The sequence below is a fragment of the Somniosus microcephalus genome, chromosome 22, assembly GCF_052327205.1.
Source record: "Somniosus microcephalus isolate GS21.2 chromosome 22, FLI_Smic_1.0, whole genome shotgun sequence".
NCBI classification, from domain to species: Eukaryota; Metazoa; Chordata; class Chondrichthyes; order Squaliformes; family Somniosidae; genus Somniosus; species Somniosus microcephalus.
In genome coordinates, this window is record NC_141008.1 from 69,862,395 (window position 1) to 69,889,897 (window position 27,503).

Consider the following 27,503-nt stretch of genomic DNA (forward strand, 5'->3'; position numbering starts at 1 on the left):
GAAGTACATTTTCTAAGCATTGCACCTGTTGTGTGCAGATCAGTAAAAAAGGACTTCAGGAGCCAAATGATGCTTCACTCAGATTTATTATGCACAACTGGAACTTTTTTCCTCAAAGGCTTTGAATGTTTCCAAGTATTTATTATTAAACTGCGGCTGCAGGAGATCGGGGACGCAGGTTGAACATTTGTATTTCTCTTTAATTCGCTTTCCTCCTTCACTGTCCTCGATGCAGATTGTAGCAATACCTATAAAGGGAACAAAGAACAACACAAAACAGATACAGAGGAGAAAGACAACACGGCCCATCCACACTGCCGGAAAGAGGCTGCAGTCCGCCCTTCCCCCCCCCCCCTCCTCCCCCCCCCCATTACATCATCCAAATATTTCTGAAATAACTACACTACCATACCCAGAATTCCATTCATGTTAAGCAAAGCTAGAATGTTGAAATGCCTGTACGGATATATTCCTTATATTTCTTTTGCCTGAATCCTCATTCTTGCAACTCTCTGAACGGGTGGTTGGTTTCCTTTGTTTTGGTTAGCTATGTGTCTGACACATGCAGAAGCCCATCGCCATACTGAAATATCTCCAAATAAAGCTACCTGGCAATCCACGCAGTTGAGTTTCTCTTCGCCCAATGTGGAATGCACACACTCTCCCCATAGCGACACACTCCATTTATCAAAGTCCAGGGGGCTTAGGTGCAAGTTGACAAGAGACCAGACTTAAGGAGCCCCTGGGTACTTTTGGAGTTTAGCCAGCTAAAGCCATGCATCTTACCTGAACAGAACGCTGGTAAGCTTCCTGCTGTTTGTCCAGTCAGGACCACCCTACCCAGCAGCACATTAGCTTGTGGGGTTAGTTGAAGCTGAGCGGGATGAATCCCAGTTCCCAGTGATAGTTCTATGCCTCCAGGTCATATTAATGAGCCAAGCTAGCCAGTTCATCAATCAGTGGTGCTCTGGTAGACTGGTGAACTGCCCTGGCTCATGGCTCAGAACATTGAGTCTGCCACAGAGGGTTGTCCTAGTTCCACCATCAGGTATGTAACCTTGGAACCAACTTGACCCCAAAGAAACCCCACTGATCCCCCTTCCCCTTCAAGAAGGATAATCACTAGTTGGTCAGCAGTACGCTTCGTACGAGAGTATGGGCCTTACACTAAACATCCGTAAGACAAAGGTCCTCTACCAACCTGCCCCCGCCACACAGTACTGCCCCCCCGATTATCAAAATCCACGACAAGGCCTTGGACAACGTGGACCACTTTCCATACCTCGGGAGCCTACTGTCAACAAGGGCAGACGTCGACGACAAGTCCAACGCCGCCTTCAGTGTGCCAGTGCAGCCTTCGGTCACCTGAGGAAGAGAGTGTTTGAAGACCAGGACCTCAAACCCGGCACCAAGCTCATGGTCTACAGAGCAGCAGTGATACCCGCCCTGCTGTATGCCTCAGAGACATAGACCATGTACAGCAGGCACCTCAAAGCACTGGAGAGGTACCACCAACGCTGCCTCCGCAAGATCCTGCAAATCCATTGGCAGGATAGGCGCACCAACGTCAGTGTACTTGCTCAGGCCAACATCCCCAGCATCGAAGCTCTGACCATGCTCAATCAGCTCCGATGGACGGGTCACATTGTCTGCATTGGCTAGAATATAATAGATGGAGAAACTGAAAGAATCACAGGCCGGAGTTTTCCCCTAAAGAAAAACGGGTGGGTTTGGAGCGTGGGGGCAGTTAAAGTGTTAAAAATAGGATTCCCAACCTGAAGCCCCCCCTCCAACCCACCCACTTCTGGTTTTAACGGAGGCGGGACGGGGCGGGGCGGAGAGCGGGCAACCAACCTGCTCCCAGGGGGCGTTACCTTAATTTAAATATTGTAATGCGGGTGGAAGCCTCTTTTTTAACCTCCATTTTGCATTTAACTGCATGGGGACGGGTTTCATGCAATTCATGAAACCCGGCAGTTAAACCGAGGCGGGGACTGGTTGATCCAGGAGGTAAGTGACTTTATACCTGCCTCCTGGATCCAGGGTCCCTACCTAACCCACCCCCATGATCGGAGTCCCCACCACGAGGCCTCCGATCACCCATTCCCCAGGCTTCCCCCCACAACCAGGCCTCCCCCCCAATGATGATAATGAGGCTGCCCCGATCCTCTCTCCCCCGCCCGCCCCCCGATCCCTGGCCAATCTTCCCCCCCCCCCCCGCGATCCCTGAACCCTGCCGATTACCGACCCCCCCATCCGATCCCTGCTGATGCTCTCTTCCCCCTCCCGATCTCCGACCCCTGCCGATGCTCTCTCCCAGCTCCCGATCCCTGAACCCTGCCAATTGGCGATTCCCCCGCCCAATCCCCGACCCGGCCGATTGCCGATCCTCCCCCGGACCGGCCCGCCCGCAGCCAGCCAACCTCTCAAGCTGGCTGGCTGCGGGCAGGAATCCGAGGCCTCACATTCAAATCAGGCCCTGCCATTAAAGTTGGCAGGGCCTGCGGGAAACCCGGCCTCCCGGGTTTCCCACCCGCCTCGGAGGCCCTCCGCCCCAACCCGCCTCCCTGGGGAAATTTCTGGCCACAGTATCTGCTCAGCAGTGTCAGACCACAATTGGACATCTATACGACATCCAGGGAGAGGGGAAGCTTAATGATTATTTTTGACAATCCCTTTCAGCATGCCTTTCAAGGTTGAGCCAAATGCCCCTCCCTCACTTTTCTGGCAGTGGTGTGCATTGTTCTATTAAAACACCAGAATATCATAAGAACATAAGAAATAAGAGCAGGAGTAGGCCATACGGCCCTCGAGCCTGCTCCGCCATTCAATAAGACCATGGCTAATCATCGACCTCAACTCCACTTACCCGCCCGATCTCCATATCCCTTGATTCCCCTAGAGTCCAAAAATCTATCTATTGCCTTAAATATACTCAAAGACTCAGCATTCACAGCCCTCTGTGGCAGAACGCTGGCAGAATGGTGTATTATGGGTGCTCACTACCGGCAGTGATCAGTTGGCATTCTTTTCTCTCTCTACCTGCTATCGTTCCACCTTGTTGTTCAATGAGTGCAATTGCAGCCTCCATCGTGCCTCCGGTCTCAATCCACTGGTCCACCAACAGGATTCGTAAACCTGAAATCACAATTTTCAAAGCATTTTTATTTTGTAATGTATGTATTGTTGCCCCTGCCCCACGTCACACACCACCCCTTACTGAGAGTAACAGCCACCCAGCAAAGGTACTTTGTAATTAGCTGGCGGGAACTGTGCAAGAGTAGTCCAGAGTGGCATTTCCGTTGACTTTCCCTCCCCCCTTGTGCTTATTCTTTGCTTGGTGCTTCCCCACAATGTCCCAGCTAGGACCAGTAACTCACAAGCTGAGCAATCACCGAGTTCTACCTCTGTGTGGCACCGCTTCATCCCAACATCAGCTTTCCATCGGTGGAAGAAAGAGAGAAGGAAAAAAGGACAAGAGAGATCGAGCACCACAGAGGCACCCAGCGCACAAGAGGTATTGCACTAAATGTTCACATTTTACAATCAAATCAAATCAACTTTTATTGTCATTGTTAGTGCACAAGTGCAGTACAACGAAATGTAGGCTTGCGGCTCCCGAGAGTGTACATTTAGATTAAGACATTTAAACATTCAACATACATTTGGCTTGTAATACATTAACATAAACATAACCATAATAAAGTGCATTGGCAGATGTGCAGGCTTTAGAGTTTATTTGTGGAGTTCAGTAGGATGGCAGCCCTGGGAAAGAAGCTGTTCCTAAATCTGGTCGTACGGGTGCGAATGCGTCTGTAGCATCTCCCAGATGGCAGGAGGGCGAACAGACAGTGGCTGGGGTGAAGTGTCATGGTCAATAAGCTTGATGTTTATTCAGCACAGGAGCTACTAATATGCTGTAGACTCTTTGTCAATTTCAGTGATAACATTAATTTATAATTATAAGGGGAGGCCACTCTTTTTAAGAGAAGTTGATTACCAACGGTTCCCTCTGAACGATAACTTGCCTTTTGTAACAACCTATGGCTAAAATACCATTCGTGGCAGTAACTAGGCTGTCAACACAGACGCCCATGGTGCTATTTGAAGAAGCGAAGTAAGTGTCCAATATTTCACTGTTAAGCAGCCCCACCCAAAAGGAATTCAGATAAACTGGTCAAGTTCCTATTTTGTTCAAATTAATTTTGATGAAGGGTCATATCTGAAACTTTAACGTGTCTGTTATCTCCACAGATGCTGCCTGGCACGCCGAGTGTTTCCAGCATTTTCTGTTCTTGATTCAGATTTGCAGTATTTTGTTCAAGTTGGTCAATCATCTCATGTTCTATGTGTGGGATCTTGCTGTGTGTAACTGCCTGCTACTTTTGCTTACGCAACAGCAGTGGCTGTGCTTCAAAAGCAATTCATTTTTGTGATGTCCTGAGGACATAAGTCGCTATGTAGATGCAAATTCTTTCTAATATTCTGTGTATATCATCTTGAAGAGGTTTCCCTTCAACTTCTTCTCTACAGACTGTAGAGTTTGATCTTCCCTAATCTTTCCTTGTAGACTAGCTCATCCCCATTACACTTGACATCATTCTTGTTGCTCTGCTCTGCACCCTCTCCAATTCATGGACGCCCTTTCATACATTTTATTTTGAGGCATTTAACTCTTAAGGGTTTCAGTTTCATATACACAGCAGATGACCCAAGGCTGACTTGTAATTTGTACTTCAGATTTTGCTTAAATCAGTTGGTTTTCCAGCAGCTCTTTGAAAGCCTGAGCTCTATGGCTTTGAGCAGTCAAAGGGCCTAGAAATTCAGTCTGGACACTTTTGGGGCGCTAAAGTCGGGCGCTCGCTAAAGTTAGCGTCCGCCGGAAAGTGCAGGCCACCTCGCCGAAATTCAGTAGAGTTGGCCAAGAGTTTGGCCGAGCGCTGAAACTGGCGTTGCAATGCTCTGTTCAGGCGCTAATCCGGCGATGCAGCCTGATAACGCCGAGGCCGGGCGCAGCGCAGGTGCGGTCATGTTTTGATTGACAGCAGACACCCTGACGCCGGCCTGATCTTAAAGGGGGAAGGGTCGACTTTGACTGCTGCCACGCCCTGCATACTGGAGCCCTGCAGCTAGGCCTCAACACTGCTGGTGGGCCAAAATAGCGCCAGGAGACATGGAGAGGGCCCGTGAACGAGCGCAGCGCTTCTCCGAGCATGCTCTGAGGGTGCTCATTAATGGTGTGGAGGACAAAAGACAGATCTTGTGCCCGGACAGTGGCAACAAGGCTCCCAGGAGCGAGTACAGGAAAGCCTGGAGGAGAATCGCCCGCAGGGTGTCATCCACCTGCGATGTCCCCAGGAGTGCGGACCAATGCCGCAAGAAGTTCAACGACCTCACTCGGTTGGTGAAGGTGAGTACCCTTTCCAGTGTCCTCCTCATCCTTGCATGTGAACCTCACATTATGGGCAAAGGGACCTCAAAGGCCTAATGGGCAGCCCTCCTCCCGCAGCAATGGCACTGGCATGATCATCAATAGCACTTTCTGCACTTACCACACTGGCCAAGCTATTCGACCATGGGAGGCAGTGCACACAGCAACAGGGCACCACACTGGCCAAGCTATTCCACCATGGGAGGCAGTGCACACAGCAACAGGGCACCACACTGTACTTAGAGTCCGTCCTTTCTCTTGCAGGCCAAGCTGGCAAGGAATTTGAGGAGCCAGACTGTCACCGGTGGAGGCCGTCCCCAGTACCAGGCGCTCACTGATCTGGAGGAGAGCGTGGCTGGACTCATGCGTTCCCGGGTGACTGGCCCTGTTGCGATCGGAGATGCGGACCCTGTACTGGAACCCACTGGTAAGGACATGACCGGTTGGACCTCTCTCGTTGCCCTAGCGTTTCAGATCTAGATCCTTTCCCACTGACCGACAAATGCGCATAATGCCACCACTCAGGCCTCCCTCGCTGACGCCGTGTCCTCACTCTAAAGCTACTCTTATGCCTTCCTGCTTTCAGCTGCTGAGGAGGAGGTGGTCCCTGAAGCTCCGAGTGCCAGGCCCTTGGAAGAGGAGGACGATGAGGACCAGGAGGAAGGCGGCACATCGGGGGAACCCTCAGCCGCGCCAGGGGATGGCAATGGAGGGGGGACGTCTGGCCTGCAGGAGAGCCAGGGGGAAGTGTTGCAGGGGAGGGCAGATCCTGTGGCCAGTGGGGTTGAGGCACGCGGGAAGGGTCCGGCAGCACGCCGGCCTGCTCCCCAGAGGGGGGAGGTGTTGCAGGGGAGGGCAGGTCCTGGGCCCAGTGGGGTTGAGGCAGGCGGGAGGGTTCGGCCAGCTCGGCCGCCTTCTCCCCAGAGGGAGAGTCCTCCCTCCAGTCCGGAGAGGGTCCTCGCCCAGGAGGTGCGCCTCCTCGAAGAGATCTCGGCGGCCTCTGAGCGGCGCCACCAGGAGTTCATGGGGGTTGTGGACCAGATGCCTCAGGCCATTCAGTCCCTGGCTCAGAGTGTGGTCGCATTCGGGGAATCACAGGCCAGGGGGGGTGGAACAACTCGCGGCAGCCCATGACAGGGGTGTCCAGCATCTCGCGGCAGTGCAGGACGCGACTCGCGAGACGAGTGGTGCCGTCCAGACACTGGCACAGCTGATGCGGCCACATACCAGGGCAGTTCGGGCACTCACTTCTGCCACACTCGCTGTGGCGCAGAGGCTTCGCCACGGCACCCGCCGCCCTGCTGCAGCACAGCGGTCTGGCCTCCACCAGATAGCTGCGCCTGCTGCACTGCCAGGCCGGCCGAGTGCCAGTGTCTCTGGCGAACATCGCGCGCCTGCCATCAGCCAGCTTGCCCCCCTTGGTGCAGCCGACACTGCCACTCCCCCAGCCAAGGTGCGACGAGCTGCTGCTGGCACTGATGCTGGCCAGCGACAGCTGCAGCAGTCAGCAGCCGGCCCCTCCCGGGACGTGCGTCGTCTAGGCCGACCCCCAAGGGCATCTGCCGACACGCCTCGGGGCCCTCATGAGCCTTCCCCCAGCCTTGTCCCAGCCACAGGGCCCAGGTTGAGGCGGAGCAGCAGGTCGGGCAGGGGCCGGGGAAGGCTGTCTAAGGACTCGCCCTCTCGGCACACCCACTAGGGTGTGGTGAGAGCGGTTTTTTATATATGGGGGGGCTTGTGTTTTGGGGGGGATTATTTTGGGAAGGCCGAAGATCAAGGCCTTGTTTGTTTTTATGGGGGTGTTTGTGTTGTGGAGGGGGGCCCTTATTTTTGTAAGGCCGATGTTGAAGGCCATTTGGATGGCCAAGTGTTGTAAGTCCTCCCCAGGTTTTGGCAGCAACAGATGTTTTTGACTGTTTTTTGGGGCTCTTGCCTGTTTTTCTGTTTCATGTGGGAAGGGCCCTGATTTTGTGAAATAAAGCGTTTTATTTATTCAGCATGTCCAGGTGTCATGTTTCAAGTGGTTGTTGCATTAACCGGCTGAGGGCTTGCGGAGCGGCTGCCTTCAGGTGCGTACATTTCCACAGCCCATTCCCTGACAGGGGGCCTAGAAGTGTCGAGCAATAAGCCCCCGGCGGACGGCCCTTGGACCTTGTGGCTCCCTCCTGGGCTGGTACTCCTCCTCCTCCTCCTCATGGTCCTCCTGCTCGTCCTCCTGAGGTGGTGGTGCAATGTCAGGTGGCAATGCCTGAGTCCTGCGGATAGCCAGGTTGTGCAGCATGCAGCACACGACGACGAACTGGGAGACTCTATCCGGCGAGTACTGTAGAGAGCCGCCGGAACGATCCAGGCAGCGGAACCGTTGCTTGAGGACGCCTATCGTTTGCTCTATGATGTTCCTTGTGGCTTGATGGCTTTCGTTGTATGCCTCCTCCGCTGGGGTCCTGGGCGCGCGGAGCGGGGTCATGAGCCATGTACACAAAGGGTAGCCCTTGTCCCCAATAAGCCATCCCCTTGGTGGAGGCTGTGCCTCGAACATGTCAGCCACAGTAGTCTGGCGCAGGATGAATGCATCGTGGCTGCTTCCTGGGAAGCGGGCATTGACAGCTAGGATGCGCTGCCTGTGGTCACACATCAGCTGTACATTGAGGGAATGGTAGCCCTTCCGGTTGCGGTAATCCTCGGCATTGTGGATAGGTGCCCGCATAGCCACATGCGTGCAGTCAATGGCGCCCTGCACCATGGGGAAGCCCGCGAACCTGCCAAATCCGACTGCACGCTGCTCCTGCCTGTGTCGGGTCATGGGGAAGGAGATGAATTGGTGTCTCCTCGCGAAAAGTGCATCGGTGACCTGCCGGATGCAGCGATGCGCGGCAAACTGGGAGATGTTCGCTATGTCCCCAGCAGCAGCTTGGAAGGAGCCGCTTGCATAAAAGCCCAGAGCCACCGTGACCTTCACTTCCACTGAGAGAGACGTCCTGCACATCAGCTGTGGACGCAGATCTCTGTGAAGCAGCTGGCAGATCTCTGCAACCACCTCCGTTCTGAAGCGCAGCCTCTTAACACAATGCGCGGCAGTCATGGTGAGATAGGACACCTGCTGCCGGTATTGCCTGAGTGTGTAAGGCCTACGTTGCCGACGCCTGATGGCCCCTCTGCGTCTAGGCATGGCTGGCCCTCTCTCACAGCGTCTGCGAGCCCTTCGCACATAATGCTGCAACTCAGGGTTGCACCCCCATACAGCCCCCATAATGAAGTTGAAAACAGTGAAATCAAATGAATCAAATGTCAAAGCACTGGCCAGAAGCCAAAAATACCTCTCCTATGTTGTCCCAAATCAGTTAGCTCTGTCCCTTGGTCTCTGTCCAGAAATCCAAAGCAGTAAAATCATTGCAGCAAAATGGCTGGGCTTTATAGGTCAGTGTAAGTGCCCTTTAATTAGCGCTCCCCGAGGCCCACAGGGCCTCTGTTGCATTCCACTTCACAGTTCTTAGCAGCGCCACGCCCACATTGGGCGGGCGCCACTGAATTTCCGGTTTGGGGCGCACAAACAGCGTTGCGCGACGATATGACGTCATAAGCTGCGCGCGCACCTGAGCGGGCGCAAACACTTTGCGCCGGCGCTAAATGTCAACTGAATTTGGGCGTCGGCGCGGATCGCGCTGCGCCCGGGCGCAAAGTGCCTAGCGCTGGAAGTAGACCCCTCTTATGGCGTTAACGGCTGGCGCTATCCACTGAATTTCTAGGCCAAGGTTTGTTGTTGGCTAGAGCTGTGAATTAATACGAGTCAATTTGTGATTTACAATTTGATGATAGTTAATCTTCAGCACTTTGAGATCTTCTAGATTGCATCCTTAATAGCGGAAGAACATTGCACTCGAACTGTATGACATTGCTTCCATTTGGCTCCAATTGGTCTAGGGTATTACTGAGAGAGGTTAAAAATTACAACATGACCCATTTCCTGTGTTGTAATTGTGTTTTGATTATATCAGTGCATTCTGAGTAGTGGGTGACGTAATAAAACTCACTACACACTTGGTTTGAGTATAAAGCAAGCCTTTAATCAACTTGTTTCAGAACATGGAGGTCTAGTTGTACTTCACTAGTTCCTGTCTTACAAAATGTCCCTTGGCAAGCTGGGCCCACGCCCGAGTATTTATACTCCTTGGACGGCGCCGCCAGCTGGCCGTCCAGCGTTATTTCATGAGTAGTTTCTTTATGATGATGAGATTTATAACAGTGTGTACAGTAGTGTAGTGGTTATGTCACTGGACCAGTAATCTAGCGGCCTGGCCTGGCCTGGCCTAGCATTCCAACGAAAGTGAGTTGAAAGCCCACCATGGCAGTTTGAGAATTTGAATACAATTTAAAAAAATGTAAACTCTGGAAATAAAAAGATAGCTTGAAGCTATTGAATTGTCATAAAAACTCAACTAGTTCACTAATGTCTTTCAGGGAAGGAAACCTGCCGTCCTTATCCGGTTTGACCTATATGTGACTCCTGTCCCTTACCAACTGCCCTCTGAAGTGGCCTAACAAGCCATTTAATTAAAGGCAACTAGAGATGGGTAATAAATGCCAGCCTTATTAGCTACACCCAGATCCTGAGAATGAAAATAAAATAGTAACTAAATACTAACCTGTTTTAACCACATCAGTGCGCATTTCCAACACTTTCAGTTGGCCTGTGTAGTCAGAGTAGATCTTGCCCTTGGTTTCTACGCAGAGGTGCCCCTCTTTCCGGATTGTTAAAAACCCTTTTCCAAGACGGTAGGCTATAGCTGCTCCTAAAATCACAAAATAGCAGATTTGGGTCTCATCAGTGTTTGGTAAAAACTTCACTCAAATATTCTGCCCTCAATCCTCCCTCAGCATAAACTCCCACATCGGCACAGTCCTGACCTAATGGCTATTCTCCATATGTAAGACTAGAGCTGTTGCTCCTAACAAATCAATTACAGGTAGGCTATCCTTTATCCGCACTTCTGAAAACCGAAAACCTCTGAAAACCGAAAGTTTTTTTGTGGAGCGTATGTCGTGCGCACGACATAACCCGAGTGGCACCAAACATGACCTGGTGCGGCCGATGCTTTTCTGACCTGATTTGCGGGCCAGCTTAACGTAGGAGTCAGCCGATATCCGGCTTTCCCACAACTGGCGGCGGCAGTCGAGCCCCAGACCCCGCTAAGTCAAGGAATTCAGATACGGAGCAGGGGGAGCTGTAAACAGACTGTGAGCGACAGCACAGAGAAGCAGGAAGGGGAATGAGACACGGAACAGTCGCAAGAGGTAGCCTGAACTTTTAAAATTTATATTAAATACAAATACTAATTACCAAATTAATTTAATGTTCAGAGTTTCCCAGTCTGAAATAATACTATTGTGTCCGTGTGTTGATAGAGACACTGAAGACAGGAGTTAGTTTCACAGGTGTTTACTAAACAAAGTCTGGAGGGGAACTAACTGATACAACACAATATACAGGCTTATATAGCCCGAGTGGCCATTACCGGCATTACAGTACACATGGGGCTATTAAAGGCACATACATTACAAATACCTTCTGAAATCCGAAAATTTCCGAAAACCGAAACACAGCTGGTCCCAAGGTTTTCGGATAAGGGATAGTCAACCTGTATTGCCCTCACTCCTGTCAGTGCCCTGGCATAGACCCTATCTTTGCTCCCTCAAGTCACAGAACAGCTATTGCCAGTTGAACTGTCGCCAGCAAAGAATCAACATATATAAGAGATGAGTGGCATGGGGAAATGGTGAAAAAGGAAAAAAGAAATCTAAGAGGAAAGAGTAGAAGTTCCCCATTTTATCAGGGACATTAAGGCCAATTGTTAGTGTCCCCATTGCCACCCTGGCTGAGAGCTCCTAACTTAGGAAATAGTTAGGGATACAATTGTCATTGTCTACATGGCTCAGTCCCACAATATATAGTACATTTCGACCATCAGGGAGACACACTGCTCAACGAACAAGGAGCACTTCTATGAACAATCCAGTACATTACAGTATATAAAATTGCAATTGAAATCATTGTTGGAATTTAGGTACTGCAGTTTGTATTCTAGCTAGTTGACTAGGTTCGCCTATCCTGCCAATGGATTTGCAGGATCTTGTGGAGGCAGCGTTAGTGGTGCCTCTCTGGTGCTTTGAGGTACCTGCTGTACATGGTCCATGTCTCTGAGGCATACAGCAGGCGCACCAACGTCAGTGTTCTCACTCAGGCCATCGTCCCCAGCATCGAAGCTTTGGCCACGCTCGATCAGCTCCGATGGACAGGTCACATCGTCCAAATGCCCGATACGAGACTCCCAAAACAAGCGCTATACTCAGAGCTCCGACACGGCAGGAGAGCCCCAGGTGGGCAGAGGAAATGCTTCAAGGACACCCTCAAAGCCTCCTTGAAAAAGTGTAACATCCCCACCAACACCTTGGAATCCCTGGCCCAAGACCATACAAAGTGGAAGAGAAGCATCCGGGAAGGCGCCGAACACCTCGAGTCTCTTCGTCGGGAGCAAGCGGAAGCCAAGTGCAGGCAGCGCAAGGAGCGCACGTCAACCCAAGCACCCCACCCACCCGCCCCTTCAACCACCGTCTGCCCCACCTGTGACAGAGACTGTAGGTTCCGCATTGGACTCATCAGTCACCTAAGAACTCATTTTTAATGTGGAAGCAAGTCATCCTCGGTTCCGAGGGACTGCCTCAGAGAGAGATTCTAGCTAGTACTGCAGTTTGTGTTGCAGGTGATTCCACGGTTACCTCAAATAACAATTTTATTTGCGTTGCGGTGCTCCGCCAAATCCAAGTTAAGTCCCAGGTGTTCAGCGTTTACTGCTGAACAATCAGAAGAAGGAGATTACCAGCAATCAGCCAGAAAAGACCAGTATATTTTTCCACATTCAGCCTATTGGGGTTTAGGTCACTCCAGAAACCCAGAGACTTGTAGCTTCCCTATTACACAGAAGGATACCATCATTGATAGTGAAGGGTTAATTTTACAAGACTCTGCTCCAGATTGGAGCTTTGATTGACAGTAGCATGGGTCACAGATTCATGCCAATAGTTCTAAAGCCCCATCTTTCATCCACGTTCCCATGTAGCAAAGCTCCACATTGGGAGCAGAGTCTTGTAAAATGACCCTTTGAGTGTTAGGATGAGACGGGTATAGTATAATCAGTTAAACAACTTCCTGAAGGTCAGGGTCAAATTTCCCTTAAAGCAGATCTGTTACCCAGAATGGACATCAGATCATACTCCCTAAAGAACTTTGACAACCGTATGTTAGAAATAGAGTTGACTTCTTGCCAATAAATAAATTACAAGAATTTGAAACGAATTGCTGATGAAAGTGGAATTATTTAACGGAAACAGGAAAAGGAGAGATTCTTGGGGAAATTCTATGAGCCTGCAATAGTGGCGGGGAGCTCACCGGTCAGCGGTATGGAGCATCATTCAGGCACACACTGCCCATGATTTACAGACCATTAGAATGAATGGATGGCCAATCACAGGCAGCACACCCACGTTTCATTATGTGTTGGCAGCAGGCAATGCTTGGCACATGTTTGGGACATGACTGTTATATATTTAAATTGATTTTGTAATAACGTATTGAATTTGGAAGAAATATAAATTTTGAACAACTAAGCTTCTGCTAAGAGACTAAACCCTCAAAGAATTTTAATATGTTTCCATCAAATAAATGCAGCAACTTTGTTATACCAGCGTGGTACAAATCTTTAAATCCAACTTCTTTCAAAGAAGGAAAAAAATCAGGATTAAGCCACAGGAATAAGGACAAACTTTATTCAAACAAATATTTAACATATTCTTTCAGAAATGCTTTATATAAGAGGCCACGGCATTAATTTAACCTCATAATGTGTTATGGTAACATTAATGAATAGCAGTTTCACTAATAGGAATGAATTTCTAACCAGCAGTTGATGAATTGGGAACAATAATAGATGCTTAAATAACATAGAAGTCTTATAAGTAGATAATGTGATAGAATATAATTCACTCCCTGGATAATTAAGCATGGCGGTCTAAAGCCTACAATGCACCCAAGGTGTTCAGCACACGCCTATGGGAACAGCAGGCTCAAAGGGGGCTGGGAACCTGAGCAAAGGCTTTGCATTCGATTCATTAGACTAGAGCAGGCTCCAACTATACAAACCTCTCCGCCTCTCTATCTCTCTTTCCTCCTTTAAGACTCCTTAAAACCTCCCTCTTTGACCAAGCTTTTGGTCACCTGTCCTAATATCTCCTTATGTGGCTCGGTGTCAAATTTTGACTGTTAACACTCCTGTGAAGCACCTTGGGATGTTTTACTATGTTAAAAGCGTTATATAAATGCAAGTTGTTGTTGACTTAAAACCAACAAACTGGTGCACACCATAGAATATGGATGATAGTAGCCTAGTGGTTATGGCACTGGTAGTCGCAACCCAGAGGGCCTGAGCTCAAATCATCCACCATGGCAAATTGTGAAATTCAAATCAATAAATCTGGTAATTTGTGGGCTACCACCAGAACAAATGACCCTGAAAGTTACTGAAATATAAACAGAAAATGCTGGAAACACTCAGCAGGTGGAGAGAGAAACAGAGTTCATGTTTCAGGTCAATGACCTTTCTTCAGAACTGGATGGAAGCTACTGGATTGTTGTAAAAATCCATCTGATTCACGAATGCCCTTCAGGAAAGGGAGCCTGCGCCCTTACCTGGTCTTGCTGGCCTATATGTGACTCCAATCCCAATCTATGTTAGTTGTCCCTTAATGCCCTCAGGGCAATAAATACTGCCATGAATGAACAGAATACAGCTTTCACATGTTTCTCTTTGAAAAATTATGAAGATGCAGCCTTACTGTGTCTCTAAGTATACGGTCTACTATCAAACATAGCTATTTGGTCTAAGGATATTGTTACTGCCTGCTTGGGGCTGTCTCTCACATCAGGAGTTTGACCTGTCAGTCACTGGGTACTCTAGATTGGGTTTACCCTTAAAACTAAGAGCAAACAACAGAGCCCACTATGGTGATATATCATTGAATGAAAACAATCTTTGTTAAACGCCTAAGATGTCAGTCAATGACTTCTTAGGGTTCCTCGTTGTTTCAAAGCTACGGAAACTTGTGTAAGTAAGCTCTGAGTAACTAATTACCATGGCAACCAACCTGGTGTCAGCTCCACTAGCTTAATGTTGAGACAAAATGCTGAATTTAACATTACAGAGATGTTATAACTTTAAAAAAAAATCCTGCCCAGGCAATACATTTAAAGGCCAAATTGTTACAATCCCTACATTATACATATACCTAGAATGAAGCCCATGGCATCAATCCCAGCTATGAGGTCGATGGTGTCATCCTGGAATGGCTGGAGCAAGTCTTCAATGCAGTCCTTAAAGGCCTTAAAAAATGAATAAAAGATGAAGCTTAAACCACCATATAGGACATAAAACAAATGTTACATCAAAATTGATCTTTTTGTGGAACATTTTACTTACCTAAGTTAGCTTGATTTCCCATATTCTTCAGTCCAATAGTCCTACTGTAGATAGATAAGAACATAGGAACAGGGAGAGGACATTTAGCCCCTCGAGCCTGTTCCGTCATTCAATCAGATCATGACTAATATGTAGATACCAAATAGAGACCAGAACCTAACTGACGATCAAAGGGATGAATTTGCACAAGGAAATTCCCACTCATCCATCGTAACTTCAGCAGAAGAGCTGCAGAAACCCTGGAAAAATGGCATCAACACCATTTTTCCTTTGCCAAAGTCACAGCAAAGGAGTGGGAGAAACCTTGTGGAAATTCATCCTTCAAGTGTTGATTGGAGATCAGAACCTGGAGTTCGGAATGGTATTATCTGGCAATGGTAACTCATTTATTTTAAATATCGCTGGTGTTAAAATAACATTGTTTGGAAGATTTAGGCTCAGGTAAGAAAATCAAAAAGATGTTAATATCCAACCTATTATTGTGAGCTTTTAGTGACTAATTCACAGTGAATTGGCGAAGCTTGGAAGAAAGTTTCCTGTCCACCTTCTTGGCTGTAATTAATGCGTGAGCTGAAGAACCTGAGAGAAGCGGGGAGAAAATAGAAGGATTTCATAACCTGACAGAAATAACTTCTCAGGTTATTCTCCTCAGGTGAGTGGAGGCAGTGGACCTGAGAGAGATCGAGAGCGGAGCCTGAGGATACAAAGAGCGCGGCAGAGCGAGGCCCGAGAGCGGAGGCAGCGGACCTGAGAGGGAGCGAGAGCGGAGCCTGAGGATACAAAGAGCGCGGCAGAGCGAGGCCCGAGAGCGGAGGCAGCGGACCTGAGAGAGATCGAGAGCGGGGCTTGAGGATACAAAGAGCGCGGCAGAGCGAGGCCCGAGAGCGGAGGCAGCGGACCTGAGAGGGAGCGAGAGCGGAGCCTGAGGATACAAAGAGCGCGGCAGAGCGAGGCCCGAGAGCGGAGGCAGCGGACCTGAGAGAGAGCGAGAGCGGAGCCTGAGGATACAAAGAGCGCGGCAGAGCGAGGCCCGAGAGCGGAGGCAGTGGACCTGAGAGGGAGCGAGAGCGGAGCTTGAGGGTACAAAGAGCGCGGTAGAGCGAGGCCCGAGAGCGGAGGCAGCGGACCTGAGAGGGAGCGAGAGCGGAGCCTGAGGATATAAAGAGCGCGGCAGAGCGAGGCCCGAGAGCGGAGGCAGCGGACCTCACAACAAAAACAAGGAGTGACGTCACAGGAAAGCAGGGAAGTGATTGGTTGGTCAGTATTTCCCTCTTTATCTTGGGCTTTGGTTTAAATTAAGAGCCGGGATTAAAAACTAAACGTTCATAAGAGAGAGCTGATTGGTAAGTATCTGGTAAGTGTTTTTTACTTGACTTTCTTAAAGTTTTAAGTTTATTCCAGCTAGTTTAGTAAATAGTCTGTTAATTAGAGGTATGGCAGGGCAGCTCACACCCGTGGAATGCACATCCTGTGCCAGGCAGGAAGTCCTGGACACCTCCCGTGGTCTGGACGACCACATGTGCGGGAAGTGTCACCAGCTACAGCAGCTCGAGCACCGGGTTACGGAGCTTGAGCGGCGGCTGCAGTCACTGCTGTGCATCTGCGAGGCTGAGAGCTACGTGGATAGCACGTTTTGGGAGGTGGTCACCCCGCAGCTTAAGGGCGTGCAGGCAGAGAGGGAATGGGTGACCGTCAGACAGAAGAGAAGGACCAGACAGGTAGTGCAGGAGTCCCCTGAGCCCAGCTTGCTCACCAACCAGTATTCGGTGCTGAGTACTGGTGAGGGCAATGGTTCCTCTGGGGAGTGCAGCCAGAGCCAAGTCCACAACTCCATGGAAGGCTCAGCTGCACAGGCAGGGGGAAAGAGGAGAGGGAGAGCAATAGTGATAGGGGATTCAATAGTTAGGGGAGCAGACAGGTGTTTCTGCGGCCGCAGACGTGACTCCAGGATGGTTTGTTGCCTCCCTGGTTCCAGGGTCATGGATGTCACTGAACGGCTGCAGGGCATTCTGAGGGGGGAGGGTGAACAACCAGAGGTTGTGGTCCATATCAGTACTAACGACATAGGTAGGAAGAGGGATGAGGTCCTGCAGGCAGAGTTTAGGGAGCTAGGAGAGAGGTTAAAAAGCAGGACCTCAAAGGTAGTAATCTCCGGATTACTACCAGTGCCACGTGCTAGTGAGTACAGAAATAGGAAGATAGAGCAGATAAATGCATGGCTGGAGAGATGGTGTAGGAGGGAGGGCTTTGGATTCCTGAGGAATTGGAACCGTTTCTGGGGGAGGTGGGACCTCTACAAGCCTGACGGTCCTCACGGGAAGGTTTGCTAGTGCTGTTGAGGAGGCTTTAAACTAGCTTGGCAGGGGGATGGGAACCTAAGTATAGAGTCAAAAGGGAGGGAAGAAAAACTGGAATTGGAAAACAAAAACGTAGAAAGTAAATTAGACAGACAGAGGAATCAAGGGCTAGATAGTAGTCAACAAGGCGGTTTGCCTGTGCTAAATGGTATATACTTCAATGCAAGGAGTATAGCAAACAAGGCAGATAAGCTGAGAGCACAGGTAGATACTTGGGACTATGATATTATCGCTATTACAGAGACGTGGCTGAAAGAGGGGCAGGTATGGCAGCTCAACATTCCTGGTTACAGGATTTTCAGACAGGATAGAGAGGGAGGTAAAAAGGGAGGGGGATCGCAGTATTGATTAAAGGAACTATTACATCGGTGAGGAGGGATGATATGTTGGAGGGACCATCAAACGAGGCCATATGGGTCAAATTGAAAAACAAAAAAGGGGCGATCACATTGCTGGGAGTGTACTATAGACCCCCAAACAGTGAAAGGGAGATAGAAGAACAAATATGTAGACAAATTTCTGAGAAGTGCAAAAACTATAGGGCAGTAATAATAGGGCATTTCAACTACCCCAATATTAACTGGGATAAAATTAGTGTGAAGGATATAGAGGGTGCAGAATTCCTAAAATGCATCCAGGAGAACATTTTTAGCCAGTATGTAGCAAGCCCAACAAGGGAGGGGGCGGTTCTGGCCTTAGTTTTAGGGAATGAAGCTGGGCAGGTGGGAGACGTATCAGTGGGGGAGCATTTTGGTGCTAGTGACCATAATCCTGTTAGATTTAAGGTAGTTATGGAAAAGGACATGGATAGACCAGGAATAAAAAATCTAAATTGGGGAAAAGCAAATTTTGCTAAGCTCAGAGGTGATTTAGCCATAGTGGACTGAAAACAGCTACTTGAAGGTAAATCAGTGTCAGAGCAGTTGGGAGGCATTCAAGGAGGAGATCCGGAGGGTTCAGACCAAATATGTGCCCTTAAAGAAAAAAGGTGGGACTAACAAATCTAGAGCCCCCTGGATGTCTAGAGACATACAGGGTAGGATAAAGGAAAAAAGGGAGGCGTATGACAGATACCGAGGGCTAAATACTCCAGAATCTTTAGAGGAGTACAGAAAGTGCAGGGGTGCAATTAAAATGGATATTAGGAAAGCAAAGAGAGAGCATGAAAAATTCTTGGCAAGTAAAATGAAAGAAAACCCAAAAATGTTTTATAAATATATTAAGAGTAAGAGGATAACTAAAGAAAGGGTAGGGCCTATTAGAGATCATGAGGGTAATCTGTGTGTGGAGGCAGGAGATGTCGGTAGGGTTCTTAATGAATACTTTGCGTCTGTTTTCACAAAGGAGAGCGGCGAAGCAGACATTGCTATCGGGAGGGAGGAGTGTGAAATATTAGATGAAATAAACATAGTGAGAGGAAATATTAAGGGATATAGCAGCTTTAAAAGTGGATAAATCCCCAGGCCCGGATGAAATGTATCCCAGGCTGTTAAGTGAAGCAAAAGAGGAAATAGCAGAGGCCCTGACCATCATTTTTCAATCCTCTCTGGCTTCAGGTGTGGTGCCGGAGGACTGGAGGACTGCTAATGTGGTACCCTTGTTTAAAAAGGGAGAAAAGGATAGACCGAGTAATTACAGACCAGTCAGCCTAACCTTGGTGGTGGGAAAATTATTGGAAAGAATTCTGAAGGACAGGATAAATCTTTATTTAGAAAGATTCAGAATAATCAAGGATAGTCAGCATGGATTTGTTAAGGGAAGGTCGTGTCTGACAAACTTGATTGAATATTTTGAGGAGGTAACAAGGAGGGTAGATGAGGGTAGTGCATTTGATGTAGTGTATATGGACTTTAGCAAGGCTTTTGATAAGGTTCCACATGGCAGACTGATCACGAAGTTAAAAGCCCATGGGATCCAGGGCAAAGTGTCAAGTTGAATTCAAAACTGGCTCGGAGGCAGGAAGCAGAGGGTAATGGTTGATGGGTGTTTTTGTGACTGGAAGGCTGTTTCCAGTGGGGTTCCACAGGGCTCAGTACTCGGTCCCTTGCTTTTTGTGGTATATATCAATGATCTAGACTTGAATATAGGGGGTATGATTAAGAAGTTTGCAGATGATACTAAAATCGGCTGTGTGGTTGATACTGAAGAAGGAAGCTGTAGACTGCAGGAAGATATCAATAAATTGGTCAGGTGGGCAGAACAGTGGCAAATGGAATTCAATCCGGAGAAGTGTGGGGTAATGCATTTGGGGAGGGCTAACAAGGAAAGGGAATACACATTAAATGGTAGGACACTGAGTAGTGTAGAGGAACAAAGGGACCTTGGAGTGCATGTCCACAGATCCCTGAAGGTAGCAGGCCAGGTAGATAAGGTGGTTAAGAAGGCATACAGCATTCAGACTCAATATCGAGTTCAACAATTTCAGATCATAACCTCGGCCCCTATTACATTTTTACATATATTTTTTATCCACACCTTTGTTTTGGCCCATCCCCCTTTTTCTCTCTCCCACATGGCAGCTGTCTCCCATTCTTCCAGCGCATTTCACACCTTATCTAGAGCCGTCTTTTGTCTCCACTAGTCCTATCACCATCTCGTCTGGTTTTGAATACCTCTTAATGTCTCTTCACTTCTCTTTTGTTCTTTCATCCCCATTTCCCAGCCCCCAAACTGGCCTTTTAATCGGTTTCATTTCCTGTGTTTTTTCAGTCTTGACAAAGGGTTTCAACCTGAAACGTTGACTCTATTTTCTCTCCACGGATGTTGTCTGGCCTGCTGAGTTTTTCCAGCATTTTCTGTTGTTATTTCATACGGAATGCTTGCCTTTATTAGCCGTGGCATAGAATACAAGAGCAGGGGGGTTATGCTTCAACTGTATAAAACACTAGTTAGGCCTCAGCTGGAGTACTGCGTCCAGTTCTGGTCACCACATTACAGGAAGGATGTGATTGCACTAGAGAGGGTACAGAGGAGATTTACAAGGATGTTGCCGGGAGTAGAGAATCTTAGCTATGAGGAAAGACTGGATAGGCTGGGTCTGTTTTCCTTGGAACAGAGGAGACTGAGGGGAGACCTTATTGACGTGTATAAAATTATGAGGGGCCTAGATAGAGTGGATAGAAAGGACCTGTTTCCCTTAGCAGAGGGGTCAAAAACCAGGGGGCACAGATTTAAAGTAATTGGTGGAAGGTTTAGAGGGGATTTGAGGGGAAATGTCTTCACCCAGAGGGTTGTGGGGGTCTGGAACTCACTGCCTGAAAGGGTGGTAGAGGCAGGAACCCTAACCACATTTAAAAAGTACTTGGATGTGCACTTGGGATGCTCGAACCTGCAGGGCTATGGACCAAGAGCTGGGAAGTGGGATTAGGCTGGATAGCTCTTTGTTGGCCGGCGCAGACACGATGGGCCGAAATGGCCTCCTTCCGGGCTGTAACTTTCTATGATTCCATGATGATTCAGTTGATAAAGGCAGTGTGTGCGCGTGGGAATTCAGGCAGCAGCAGGCCACCACCTGGAATGGTCCTGGCAGTCAGGTAAGTGTTAAAGAGGGGGGTGGGGGGTGACTCTGGACGTGGTGGAGGATGAGGGGAAAGCCCACATCAAGGGAGGCCTAAGGTTTCCAGGTGGGGCCCGGTTCCTGCTCCTCCTGGCCTTTTTTTATTAAAATTGAAAACTTCCTTAACTGGGCCTCTTCTGGACCTCGATCCAGCTCCCGGCAGGTTTGGCCTGGCTGGGCAGCTGCCGCTGCTCCCCTGCTCAGGCCTCTGGTTAAAATTGGGTGTGCCTCGGGCCTATCCGTTCCAGCACAGGGACCATTCTCTGCGCCCAGTTCATGCTGGCCCGAATCTGAGTAATTTATATTTATTTTAACAAGACAGCAGTGCTCCTTTAAACTGTAACAATTTTAAAAACAAGATAATAGTCTCCCTAAAATAGGACATAAATTGAAGCACGTGTCCTTTACCTGAGTATTTGAATAGTGTTAGATTTCCTGTACTAGGAAGGGGTAAATGTCTGGTGAGCAATAGTTACACTAACAGCCTTACTATATTGCATTGGCTAAAATTTAATTTTTAAAAATTCGTTTTTATGGGATGTGGGCGTCACTGTCAAGGCCAGCATTTATTGCCCATCCCTAATTGCCCTTGAGAAGGTGGTGGTGAGCCACCTTCTTGAACCGCTGCAGTCCGTGTGGTGAAGGTGCTCCCACAGTGCTGTTAGGGAAGGAGTTCCAGGATTTTGACCCAGCGACAATGAAGGAAAGGCGATATACTTCCATGTCAGGATGGTGTGTGACTTGGAGGAGAACTTGGAGGTGGTGGTGTTCCCATGCGCCTGCTGCCCTTGTCCTTCTAGGTGGAAGAGGTCGCGGGTTTGGGAGGTGCTGCCAAAGAAGCCTTGGCGAGTTGCTGCAGTGCATCTTGTAGATGGTACACACTGCAACCACGGTGCACCGGTAGTGGAGGGAGTGAATGTTTAAGCTGGTGGATGGAGTGCCAATCAAGCAGGCTGCTTTGTCCTGGATGGTGTCGAGCTTCTTGAGTGTTCTCAATGCCAATAGCATTGAGTTTCGGTGTAACGGATGGCATATTATTGAGTCTACCTACCTGTTCGTTACAGTACAGTCTGGATGGATCGAGCCAGGCATACGGTGGGCCCTTTACATTGGGTGCCATGAGAGCTAAATACCATCTTTCTGCACGTTCTGGTGGGATAGTCAATGCTTCCATGCTAGAGAAAAAATAAAACAAGGTCAAAGAGCAACCAATGTACATAGAATTACATAGAAATTACAGCACAGAAACAGGCCATTCGGCCCACTGGTCTATGCCGGTGGTTATGCGCCACACAAGCTTCCTTCCACCTTAATTCATCCAACCCTATCAACATATCCTTCTATTCCTTTCTCCCTCATATGTTTATCTAGCTTCCCCTTAAATGTATCGATGCTGTTCACCTCAACCACTCCCTGTGGTAGCGAGTTCCATATTCTAACCACTCTGTGGGTAAAGAAGTTTCTCCTGAATTCTTTAATGGATTTATTGGTGACTATCTTATATTTACGACCTACAAGAGGAAACATTTTCTCTATGTCTACCCTATCGAATTCCTTCATAATTTTTAAGACCACTATCAAGTCACCCTTAGCCTTCTCATTTCTAGCCTTCTGTACCTTCTATTCCTTTCTCCCTCATGTACTTCTGAACACACTCACTATACAGAGCAGATACCGAGCTCTTCCCCACACCACACACCAAATGCAATTGTATCTCTCATTTCAGGTGGAGTGAGGCTCCTTTTGGCAAAATACAGCCCCCAGTTTGTGTCTGTCACTTAGGAACAGGCACAAATACAAAATCTGTTGCATGGAAATAAATGAAAAATGCAAATCCAGCCAACACACACTAATGAGAGACTCAGGAAATAACACACCTCACACAAAGTTCCCCCTCGGTAACCAGGCTAACTGCCAGAAATCAGCTCCCTCTCAGTAACCAGGCCAACCATTGGCACTCTGGGGATCTCCTGCAAATATTAACACACTCCCAGACAAACAGGGTCTCGGTTTAACGTCTCATCCAAAAGGTGACACTTCTGACAGTGCAGCACTTACTCAGTGCTGTACTGGGCACGCCAGCCAAGATTTTGTGGTGAAGTCTTATAGAGCACGTCTTGAACACACAACCTTTGTACTCAGAGCCAAGAGTGTTACCCACTGAGCCACAACTGACACCTTAGTCCCTTCGCAATGTTTAAAATTGAACAAAGAAGTTTGTTTTCTGAACCAAATGGAATATGGGTGTAAAATTTATTCAAAATCCATTGTGAATTCAACGTCTATTTCTACAGTAAATGAGGTACAGCATGCAAAGCGTGGATAGTAGCAATTTTTGAGTCTGCACAATTTACTTTGTGCAGCCTTCCAGATTTAGGTGACAAATCATGAGAAAATAGGATTCCTTCGTTTCACAGTATTGGTGCTGTCACATTTTAGGATCACTTTCTTTTCAGTCAGGATTAATTTACCCTCATGTAGAACAAACCAAAATACGAATGGACCGCACAGCTGTATTGAAGTACATGTCATTCAGTATTGAGAATGCAAAAATTAAAATGTAATTTTAGTTTTTGAGAGCTCCTACGATTAACGCAAAAAATCCGAATCTTCTGTTCATTCCTAATGTCAACGGGCTTCCATTCTTAATGTCTGCACCGTGTCATAATTGTGGTAGGCCCAAACATACCTGACTCCTCCCTGTCCTCCTCCTCTTCCTCGGGAGCTGCTACTGGTGCTTCAACCTGCTCTCCTTCTTCCCCTTCAAACTCTGGGGAAAGCTCATCCGCAATAGTCTCTTTTTTATGTCTGTTCTATGAAACTATCGCTCTAACTTTAATATTTATCACTTGTGAAACCCAAAACTGGATATTGAGCAAAATACTGACTCTATCGTGGGTAAAGATTAATGGAATCTGTTACTTGGTTAGTTCGACTCCTGCGCATTGGGACTGCTTTATCATCGGCCGTGTCAAAAGTTGTTACCTGATCTAGGGTCAGCTGCAAAAATAATTTAGCTCCACCCACGAAGCCTGAAATAGGCCTTGAGGCTGGCCAAGACTGTCTTAGCTATTAAAAATAATAGTGTAACATACACTGATTTGAAAAAAAATCATTTACTGCTTCTTAATATCGAGCTCAACAGAGACGTCGTTTCGAGTCTTCCCATTAACTATTTTGCAACTTACAATATTTCAAACAAATCCAGCCCTCAAAAGATTTTCGGGAGTCTGCAAAACCCTCAGCGTTGGAGTGCGGATGACTTGGGTTGGTCAGCATGCTGTGTTGGTATTTTCAGTAGCAGAGCTTTGACTCTCTTGCTGTCCCACCCAGGAAATTGGAGGCAGCTCAGCATAAATTAGAGTCATTCCTTCTGAGTTGTTGAATTGACACTTTTTCCTGCCTATTGTTCATATGAAACGAAAAGTTTTAGAATTCGACTTAATTGCTTCGATGTTGATGGAAAGTCGTTCTGGTGCAAATGGTGGCGTGGGCGGGATTTTCTTTCTGGGGTTGTTTGGATATGCGTCTGCCAGACAACACGAAACTACTTCAAAAGGTCTATTTTTCAAATAGCAAGTTCTCAATAAGGTTCACATAGCAACATTGACCTGGATTTTACGGTCGGCGGTGAACTCACGGTGCTCACCATTCATTACACTTACAGCTGCCCATGGTGGGCTTTTAGTGGGCTTTAGCGCGGCGGCTTACGATAATTAAAGAGCCATTTCAGCGCGGCGCACTCTACAGCGGATCTGGGACCTGTGTGAACAGGGAAAGCAACAGTGTGTCTCTTCAACCAATTAGATTGAAGAATCCTTACTGAGGCACACTGGCCTAGAAATTCAGTGGGCCTTGCGCCCACTTAGCGCCTAAAGAGGTCTTCTGCGCCGGCGGGGTTGGTAGCGCGGAAATTGAGTGCAGCGTTAATGGCGGCGGTAGCCGGTAGCGCTGCGCCGGCACCGATGACGTCATCGGTGTGCGCAGCGCCCCGGTTCCGCCCCGATGCCGGCCCGACGCCCATATTCAGTTGCGGCCGCCTCTTCCGCAGTGGCCGCAAACAACGTTCGTGAAACACGGCCTTCATGCAGCGTTAGTGGGGCGCATAAAGGTGGAGGTGCGGCCGGCCGCTTTTTCGGCAGCCGCCTGCCCGCACCTCCCTCCCCGGCCTCCTACACCACCCCCCCCCCCGCGGCATTGGTGGCTGATTCCCGCGAGCCCGGCACTTCTCCGTGGTGCCGGGCTCATTTGCCGGCAGAATCCAGCGGCGATCTCACAGCTGCAGGCAGCTCCTCCTTAAGAGAAGGAGGAGGCCTGCAGTACCCCAGCCTGCTGCACCGCATCGGGTGGCGCAGCGGCAGCTGGAGCGCTGAAATTCACTTTCAGCGCCCCAAGCGGAGGCGGGCACACCCTGGAACAGCGCCCGGTTCCGACTTGGGGCGCTAAAAGTGAATTTCTGGCGGGCACAACGGGCCCCGGGCGCTGCGCAAACTTTTGGGCGCAACTGAGCTGGCGGGGCCATACCTAATTTCTAGGCCACTGAGTCTAAAGCAGGAAGTGTAAGTTAGAATATTTAATTCAATGACAAATCACGTACAGAAAGCAAAATAAAGAGAGGGAAAGAAAGTTGGGACTAAAAGAAATAAAAGAAACAGAATGAAAATGTAAAATATATATATATTCTTAATTTTTTAAAAATCCCCAACAATAATTAAATTCTGAAGGAATGAAACTCTACACTTGTAAAAGTAAATTTTCAGCACCAGTGAGGTTGTCTGGTAGTAATTAAGACTTGCCACGCTGTTAAACACTTCAATGGACAAGCCCTAACTTTTTCTGCCTTTTTTTATTCATTCATGGGATCTGGGCGTTGCTGGCAAGGCCAGCATTTATTGCCCATCCCGAGTTACCCTTGAGAAGGTGGTGGTGAGCCGCCATCTTGAACCGCTGCTCTCTGTATGGTGAAGGTTCTCCCACAGTGAGAACCAGGGAGTTCCAGGATTTTGACCCAGCGATGATGAAGGAAGGAATGCTGATATATTTCCATGTCAGGATGGTGTGTGACTTGGAGGGAAACTTGGAGGTGGTGGTGTTCCCATGCGCCTGCTGCCCTTGTCCTTCCAGGTGATAAAGGTCGTGGGTTTGGGAGGTGCTGTCGAAGAAGCCTTGGTGAGTTGTTGCAGTGCATCTTGTAGAGGGTGCACACTGCAATCATGGTGCCCCAGTGGTGGACGGAGTGAATGCTTAAGGTGGTGGATGGGGTACCAATCAAGTGGGCTACTTTGTCCTGGATGTCCTTTGTTCTTGAGTGTTGTTGGAGCTGCACCCATCCAGGCAGGTGGAGAGTATTCCATCACACTCCTGACTTGTGCCTTGTAGATGGTAGAAAAGTTTTGGGGAGTCAGGAGTTGAGACACTCGCCACAGAATACACAGCCTCTGGCCTGCTCTTGTAGCCACAGTATTTATGTGGCTGGTCCAGTTATGTTTCTGGTCAATGGTGACCCCCCCAAGTATGTTGATGGTGGGGGATTTGGCGATGGAAATGGCATTAAATGTCAAGGGGTGGTGGCTAGACTCTCTCTTATTGGAGATAGTCATTGCCTCGCACTTGTGTGGCGCAAATGTTACCTGCCACTTATTAGCCCAAGCCTGAATGTTGTTCAAGTTTTCCTGCATGCTGTCACAGACTGCTTCATTATCTGAGGAGTTGTGAATGGAACTGAAAACTGTGCAGTCATCAGCGAACATCCTCATTTCTGACCTTATGTTGGAGGGAAGGTCATTGATGAAGCAGCTGAAAATGGTTGGGCCTAGGACACTGCCCTGCGGAACTCCTGCAGCAATGTCTAGTGGGTATCTAGTAGGTAAGTACGGCAACTTCACGCCCTTCTTGTGTTTGAATGCCGAATCTCTGGGTGAGATACCGGTGTAGCGAAGCTTGTGGAGGAGCAGGACAATTCGGAAGGCAACTTCTGGATTTCTGCGTTTAGCTGCGTATGTGCGGTCACTGGAAGTTGCAGTCTGATTTTCTCCTTAATAGCGGTGAGCGCTGATAGCCTCACTGTTATTCCTACTGCAAAATCCGGGACATTATTACTTCCATTAATCTATCAATTCAAATAAGGCAAATTAAAAGGAGTAACAGTGTTGTCAGATAAAAACTGCCTGGAGAAATGGCGTAAATGGCAATTTTAAGCCATTTATACCATTTCTCCATGGTTCTACTGATCTCCCAGCGGAGAAACCCTCCAGAAATTTCAGGCAATATTGGCAGAGGAAATCTTCACGCCGTATAATTATTGGACATTGCACAATTTAATTAAAAAATACGACACAAAAACAACGCAATCTCCCCGTTGAGCAAATCACACATTGTTGAAAAGCAGACTCTGTTGACAGTGATCTGCTTTTCTTCCCAACCCATGTAGTGTTTTAAAATCCCATTCTCAAATGGACAAAATGATTAAAATGATTTACCTTTCTGACTGTTGATTGTTCTTCAGTTAGTGTTTCTCCAATTTTAAAAACTTTCCCCCAAGGAAAGTTTGATTTACAAATTGTTGGTTTTCAAGCTTTTCTCAGACTTTTTCAGTCCTGTGTTTTTGGACTTTGTTCATCTCCCGTTATATA

The 27,503-nt window shown here is 48.2% G+C and overlaps 1 protein-coding gene across 1 annotated transcript; it reads right to left on the reverse strand.

Moving 5' to 3' along the window:
• Positions 1-67: 67 nt before the first annotated feature.
• LOC147102510 (uncharacterized) lies at positions 68-27,503 on the reverse strand. Its single transcript, XM_085965027.1, has 6 exons — positions 27,351-27,503; positions 21,923-22,046; positions 14,768-14,861; positions 10,075-10,221; positions 3,043-3,138; positions 68-248 (listed from the first exon to the last, which is right to left on the reverse strand). Exons 2-6 carry the CDS (start codon positions 22,043-22,045, stop codon positions 88-90), a joined length of 621 nt encoding a protein of 206 aa, XP_085821153.1. The 5' UTR covers position 22,046; positions 27,351-27,503; the 3' UTR covers positions 68-87.